Source organism: Mus caroli, chromosome 9 (genome assembly GCF_900094665.2).
Source record: "Mus caroli chromosome 9, CAROLI_EIJ_v1.1, whole genome shotgun sequence".
NCBI classification, from domain to species: Eukaryota; Metazoa; Chordata; class Mammalia; order Rodentia; family Muridae; genus Mus; species Mus caroli.
Window position 1 is genome coordinate 20,447,623 of NC_034578.1, and position 8,131 is coordinate 20,455,753.

Genomic DNA, 8,131 nt, shown 5'->3' on the forward strand with positions numbered 1-8,131 from the left:
GATTCCTCTGTTGAGAATTCTATGTTTAGCTCTCTATCACATTTTTACTTTGGTGTCTAATATCTTGAGTTCTTTATGTATTTGGATATTTGTCCTCTGTTAGATGTAGGGTTAGAGAAGATCCTTTTCTATTCTGAAGGCTGCTGATTTTTTCCTATTTATTATGGCCTTAGCCTTGCAGAGGCTTTTCAGTTTCATGAATTTCCATTTATTAATTCTTGGTCTTAGTGCCAGAGCTATTGGTGTACTGGCACAGGAAGTAGTCTCCTGTACCAACGTGCTCAAAGTGCTCTTTTCTTTTTTGCATTCCTTCAATTTCCTTCTCTTGTCTCATTGTTCCAGGTTATATTTTGAATAAAGTATTGAAAAGCAGTGTGGACTGTGGACACCCCTGTCTCATTCTTGAGTGGAATTGCCTCAAGCTTTTCTCCATTTAGTATGATGTTGACTCTAGATTTCTCATACACAACTTTTATCCTGTTGAGGTAAGCTCCCTTTAGTACTACATTTTCAAGGACTTTTGTTTTGAAGCCATGTTGGATTTTTGTCAACGACCTTTTCTGAATCTCTTGAGAAGATCATGTGATATTTTTTGGCCATTTATATAGTTAATTACATTTATTGAATTGCATATGTTAACTATTCCCGAATTTCAGGGATAATGCCAACTTTGTAAGGGTGATCTTTTTGATGTATGTCTGTGTTCTATTTGCAAGTGTTTTATTGAAAAATTTTGAGTCAGTGTACATCAGAAATATTGGTTTATAATTTACCCCTTTATGTTATAGTTTTTGTTTTGTTGTAGCTAATTTGGAAATTAGAATGACACTGGCTTTGTAGAAGAACTTTTGGAGTGCTCTTTCTGTTTTTATTATTTTTTAATAGTTTAAGAATGGCTGGCTTTAGGGCCAAAAAATGGGAATGGGTGGGTAGGGAAGTGGGGGGGATGGTATGTGGGACTTTTGGGATAGCATTGGAAATGTAATTGAGGAAAATATGTAACAAAAAAAATTAAAAAAAAAAAGAATGGCTGGCTTTAGATCTCTTAAAATCTGGTAGAATTCTGCTGTAAATATATCTGCTCCTGAACTTTTTTTAATGCTGAATGGTTTTAAAATTATTATTATTCCATCCCTTATTATGGGTCTATTTAGGTTGTCGACTTCTCCTTGGCTTATTTTTGGTCTTTAATTGAACCTATATATTTATCCATTTCTTTTAGTTTTAATAGCTTAATGGAGTACAATTTATTAAACTCTGATATTCTAAATTCCTTTGGTGACTGTTCTTATTCTATTATTTGGAGCCCTCTCTTTTTTTTGTTTTTGGTTAGTTGGGCAAAGGGTCTGCCAATTTCATTAAAGCTATTTTATTCAATGATTCTTTGTATTGTTTTGTTTGTTTTTACTTAATTTCTGCTCTGATTGCTGACTGGGTTTAGATTTTGCTTGTTCTTATTTTTCCAGATTTTGAGTTACAACATTAAGTAATTTATTTGGCCTTTTCTTTTTGTTTATGTGTTTGTTTATGTAGACACTTATACTATAAATTTCTTAATTTCTTTCATACCACTGCTATCAATGTGTACAAAGGTTTTGTCATCTGGTTATGATTTTCTTTTACCTTGAGTAAATTTTTATTTTTTTGATTTCTTTGACTCATTAATCACTGAACCATGAGTTGTTTAATCTCCAAGAGTTTCTATATTTGCTACATTAGTTTGCTGTCGATTTTACATTTTATTGCACTATAGTCAGAATATCAGAGTTGTTTCAATCTTTTCAAATTTGAAATGATTTGGATTTTGAGTCACAGTATGTATGTAGAACGTAGAGTAGAACGTGTATCATTTGGTGTTTGATTCTATAGGGAATCTATTAGATTCATTTTGATGTATGGCATCAAATTATTCTGATGTTTCTCTATTTATTTTTTGTTCAGATGACTGGTCTTTTGGAGAAAGTGGAATATGACAATCACCTTGTATTAATGGGTTGATGCTAATCTATGTCTTTAAATCTAATAATGCAATAGTACACTTTTTAGTGACACTTCATGCACCAAAGTTTAGTTTATATATTTTTTAGGAAAGTAATATCTTCTTGGGTGACTGATCCTTTGAATTAACTTAGTATGATTTCTATTTTGTCAGCTACTAGGATAATGACATCCGATATCTTCCTGGTCCCATTTGATTGGAGTATATTCATTTATCCATTTACTCTACCATGGTACCTATCTTTAAACTAAACAGTGTTTCTTGGAGGCAACAGATAATATGCATTTTTGTTTCATGGTCAAATCAGTCAGTCTTTGTCTTTTGATTAGACAATTGAAGCCATTTATACTTAAGGGTAAGGTTTAAATGTGTGTGTAAACTTCAATCATGTTAAATTTTGGATCATTTTTTGTTTTCTTAGTGTCATTTTGTTCCTTAATAATTAGGTCTTGATATTTCTTTCCAAAAATTGCCGGTGCTCACACCTCTTTTAAGAGTAAAATGTTGCTTTGTGTATTTTTATAGGTGTTTTGGGTTGGTATTGTATGTAACATTTTTAGATTGTTTAAATCATGCTAAGTTTTTCCTTCTCCTTCAATTATGGCAGATAGTTTTGCAGGGTATATTAGTCTAAATTAGTTGTTATTGTATTTTTTTATTTAAAATGTATTTATTTGTTCCAGTCTCTTCTAGATTTCAAATTTTCCATTGAAAATAGATCAGCTGTTGTGCTGGTGGTTTTCCCTTCATAATGTTACTTGTGGATTTTGTGTGTGTGTGTGTGTGTGTGTGTGTCCTTTAATACACTTTGTTATATATACTTAGTGCTTTAACTATGATATGTTGTGGGGATTTTCTTTCTAGTCTGGTCTGTCTGGTATCCTGTGTGCTTCTTGTATGTGTATGGGCATGCTATTCCTTACTTATAGGAAGTTTTCTTCTGTGATCTTGTTGAATATCTGATCCATGTCATTGAGTTGGGATTGTTTTTCCTCAAATATGCCTGTGATTTGAAGGTTTGATCTTTGGATGGTATCCACATTTTTTGTATGTTCATTATTTGTGTTTTTATTTTCATATCATTTTTAATTTGGACCACATCTTCTACGTAACTTCAGTCCTGATATGCTATCTTCTGCTTGATCATGAAAAAAAATTCATTATCCTTTAATTATGACAATTTCGCTAGGTATAATAGTCTGGCTTGGCATTGTTCCCTTTCAGCACTTGAAATGCATCATTTCAAGCCTTCATGAATTGATCATGATATATCAATTATTGTTCAGAAGAACCTGTTCAAATGTTACTTGGTGTATCTTGTGGCTTTCAATATATTTTGTTCTGTATTTTAGTGTTTTAAGTATAATATGACATGAGATTTTTTTTCTGGTCTTGTCTGTACACAAGGATACATTTCATTGCCATGATTTAGGACATTTTATGCTATGAGTTTATAATTTTTCCTTTATACCATGATCTTAGAATGAAATTCCTTTTTTATGATGATTCAGAGATTTAATCTTTCAGAGTGTCCAATAGATCTTAAATGTTTTCACTTTATCTTTTTTATTGCCTGAATGTTTTTAAATTCCTCTCCCATGTATTTAAATCTTGATATTTTGTCATTCCCTTGATCTGCTCTATTACTGATGCTTTCTATGGATCTCTTTTATTGAATTTATCAATACTCCAGTTCAGTATTTTTTTTCAGTGTTTATATGTCTGTATTACTTTGTTGTTTCATTTAGACATTTCTGTTCCCTCTCAATTCATTTAGGATTTTATATCCTCCTGGGTTTCTGTGAACATAGCCATTCTATCGAATTATTTGTCTCGATGAGATTAGTAAATTTTAAGGGAGTTAGGTTTTCACAATTTTGCATGTTTGTTGTGGTTTTTATATTGCAACTTGCACATCTTTGGGTTAGGTCATTGTTTCTTTATTCTAAACAACTTTTATTCTTTCAGTGAAAATGTTTGTGATATTTAATTATGTAATATAGATGTTACATAATTAAATAATATAAATAATTATGTAATATAGATATGTAATATAGATATTACAATAAGATTGGTGTGTGTGCAGGAAATTGTCTCCTGTACCAATGCATTCAAGACTGTTTCTACTTTCTCATTTATGAGATTTAGAGTATCTAGTTTTATGATGATGTCCTTGATCCACTAGGACTTGAGTTTTGTGCCAGGTAATAAATATGCATCTATTTGTATTCTTCTTCAGATAATCCAGTTTGACCAGCACCATTTGTTGAAGATGCTTTTTTTTCCCATTGTATGGTTTTTGCTTCTTTGTCCAAAATCAAGTGTCCATAGGTATGTGGATTTATTTCTGGTTCTTCAACTCTATTTCATTGATCAACCTGTCTGTTTCTGTACCAATATCATGCAGTTTTTATCACTTAAGACCCATATTCACTTGTTAATGAGTATGTACCATGCATGTCCTCTTGATTCTGGCTCACCTTATTCAGGATTATTTTAGTTCTGTCCATTTGCCTGCAAAATTTATGATTTTCTCATTTTTAGTAGCTCCTGGCCATATACCTAAAATGTTCCACCATACCACAAGGACATGTGTTCTACAATGTTCATAGCAGCTTTATTCATAATAGTCAGAAACTTGAAATAAGCCAGATGTCCCTCAACTGAAGAATGGATACAAAATTGTGGTTCACTTACACAATGGAATACTATTCATCTATTAAAATGAGAATATCATAAATTTTGCAGGCAAATGGATGGAACTAGAATCATCCTGAGTGAGGTGAGCTAGACTCAAGAGAACATGTATGGAACACACTCACTGACAAGTGATTATTGTCCATAAACAATAGAATGACTATGATACACATCACAGACCCAAAGCAGTTAAAGAAGAAGGTCTAAGAAAGGATGCTTGAATCACACCCAGAGGGGAAAACAAAATAGTCAGAAGAGGCAGTGGGAGGGAGGGATTTGGGTGGGAGATGGGGAGGGGAAGAGGAATGGTCAGGCAAGATCAGATGTGGGGAGAGACAGGAGAGAAGCCTGGAGGGCTAGGAGAGTAATTGGAGCTGGTGGAGGGGGGTCTGTAGGAAGTCCCAGAGACCTGGAAATAGGGGAGGACCTTTAAAATGATGTAATAGGATTTGCACATGAAAATAATAAAATTCATAGGACAAAATTATGTGCAAGGAACACTTTATTGGTTAACATAGCTTGTACCATTTTTGTTGAATTCTAATAATTACTTTAAAATATCCCTCTAGTGACATTGTCCAAAACATGTACTTTTAAATGAATGTTATATCTGTTCCCCTCTTTGCTCCACACAGAAAAGAAACTACTTGAAAATGTTAAAATCAACACAATTCAGCATTCTTTCTTAGCTATTTTGTGTTCAGCATCAAGATGTTTTCCAACTATAAAAGTTGGGATATAATTGCTTACCTATTGCAAGTAATTATATGTAACTAATCTATGAAATTGAATCATCTTTTATGGTTGACCAAAAACATAAGGAAAATACAAGTATAAAAAGTCCAAGATGCTTAACTCGGAGCAGATGCATATCAAACATCTAGCATGTTTAAAGTTTATCATGAAAAGAAAGAGACAATTTGACTCTTTGATGGACATACTCTATCTTCAAGGTAATTACCAATTTTCAAAGCATTTTTGATAGATAGCTTTTATTGGGAGATAAAATTTATAAAGCAATACCGTCTTCATCATAAACTAAAACTGAATGAGGCTACCACCATCATTGGGTTTCTCAGAGCCTGTGCTCATTTCCATGGCTGAGAAGGTCTGGGCTGATCCATGGGTACTAGGGAAACCTGAAACAACTCACCTAGCCGGACTGAAAAGGAATTACTTAGCTTTGGTTTCTAAAATTATATTGATATTTTCCATCCATGTTCCCTTGGAACTCTAAAATGAACATCTGTTGATGACTTAATCATTTATGAGGTAAGCTTGACAGACTGGCATTCAATGTAAATAATGAAGTAATTTATGATTAGTAGTAACCAGAAAAATTTAAATAGTTTTTATCTTGCTTTAAAAGTGTCTTCTTAGTAAAGCTTGTGAATTTTATTGCTGTAAATAAGGCTGGAAGTGTTCATTTCTGATACACATCTTTCCACTACAGCATGTTGGGACACCTTGATCTCAGTTAATCTTCAGTACTCTGTACATACTATTCTGAAACACTGTGGTAAAGTATGGCCGAGAATCCTTGAGCAGGATACTGCAGAGGGGAGGGTTAGCTGCATTGGATGGGTCTTCCACATCCCATATTTCAAGCATGCTGCAACCAGGTCTGAAAAACAAAGCATATAGATAAATAGTCATATTAAATAAAATCACATGTTCACATTACGAAAGAGCTCCAAAATTTCCAGAGGCTAATTAATTTAACTACTGAAACATTTAAAACCATAACTCAAGAAACCATTAAGTCCAACACCTAGAATAAGATGAACTGAAGCATGATACATCTCTAGCCCCAGTCAACACGTGCAAAATGTAAAATGTGGAGTCAGAAATACACATCTGAGAAAGTTTACCCCCAACTGAAACACAACTATGCTGGCTAATCACTATTCTCATCTAGTCATAAGACACATTTGTGGTTGGATGAAATAAGTTAAAGAAGAGCTAATTAAATTCCTTTGAAGATCCATACTTTTTTAAACGTGAAGTGCCCTGATTTAGTAGACAAATATATATCCAAGGCAGAGAAAGGAGACTCAAGTTGTTCTTTTTAGCTTCTCCTTTTTCAGGGTGTCTATAAGAATACGCTAAGTGGTGTAATATGTCTTGATAAAGAATAACCCTACAGAAAATTTTAATGTTTTTTTTGAAGTATAACATAAAAAGTTTCTACATTACCTATGTAAAGTTTAACTATATGTAAAGAGCACCACTACTAATTTAGAGACATTCCTACCACTTATCATGTCCACTCTGTGGTCAAACTTCTTCCCAAAACATGGCCCAGGCACTCTCTGGACCCCTTTGTGCACAGCAGCATTTACAATTCCATGCAAATATATTGTCTAAGATTTTCTTAATTATATTTTTTCTATATTTACATTTCAAATGTTATCCCATTTCCTCATTTCCCTTCCGAAAACCCCAAATCCCTTCCCTGCTCCCTCTGCTCACCAACCCACCTACTCCCTATCCCTGGCCCTGGCTTCAGTGCAATAGCTGGATATAAAATTAGCTCAAACAAATCAGTGGCCTTTCTCTACACAAAGGATAAACAGGCTGAGAAAGAAATTAGGGAAACCACACCCTTCACAATAGTCACAAATAATAAAAAAATACCTTGGTGTGACTCTAACTAAGGAAGTGAAAGGTCTGTATGACAAGAACTTCAAGTCTCTGAAGAAAGAAATTGAAGAAGATCTCAGAAAATGAAATTGAAGAAGATCCCCCATGCTCATAGATTGGCAGGATTAATATAATAAAAATGGCTATCCTGACGAAAGCAATCTACAGATTCAATGCAATCCCCATCAAAATTCCAACTCAATTCTTCACTGAGTTAGAAAGGGCAATTTGCAAATTCATATGGAATAATGAAAAAACCTAGGATAGCAAAAAGTATTCTCAACAATAAAAGAACCTCTGGGGGAATCACCATGCCTGACCTCAAGCTGTCCTACAGAGCAATTGTGAGGAAAACTTCATGGTACTGATACAATGACAGACAAGTAAATCAATGAAATAGAATTGAAGACCCAGAAATGACCCACACACCTATGGTCACTTGATCTTTGACAGGGGAGCTAAAACTATCCAGTGGAAAAAAGACAGCATTTTCAACAAATGGTGCTGGCACAACTGGTGGTTATCTTGTAGAAGAATTCGAATTGATCCATTCTTATCTCCCTGTACAAAGCTCAAGTCTAAGTGGATCAAGGAACTCCATATAACACCAGAGACACTGAAATTTATAGAGGACAAAGTGAGGAAAAAAACCCTCAAACATAAGGTCACAGGGGAAAAATTCCTAAACAGAACAGCAATGGCTTGTGCTGTAAGATCAAGTATGGACAAATGGGACCTCATAAAATTTCAAAGCTTCTGTAGGGCAAAAGATACTGTCAATAAGACAAAAAG

General features: G+C 33.8%; 1 protein-coding gene across 1 annotated transcript in view; it reads right to left on the reverse strand.

The window, feature by feature from the left end:
- Positions 1-5,181: 5,181 nt before the first annotated feature.
- Positions 5,182-8,131, reverse strand: part of Dpy19l2 (dpy-19 like 2) — a 129,103-nt gene continuing 126,153 nt past the window's right edge. Inside the window, exon 22 of the mRNA XM_021171758.1 lies at positions 5,182-6,320. Within this exon, the coding sequence (XP_021027417.1) occupies positions 6,170-6,320 (151 nt within the window). The 3' untranslated portion in view covers positions 5,182-6,169. The remainder of the gene's footprint in view (positions 6,321-8,131) is intronic.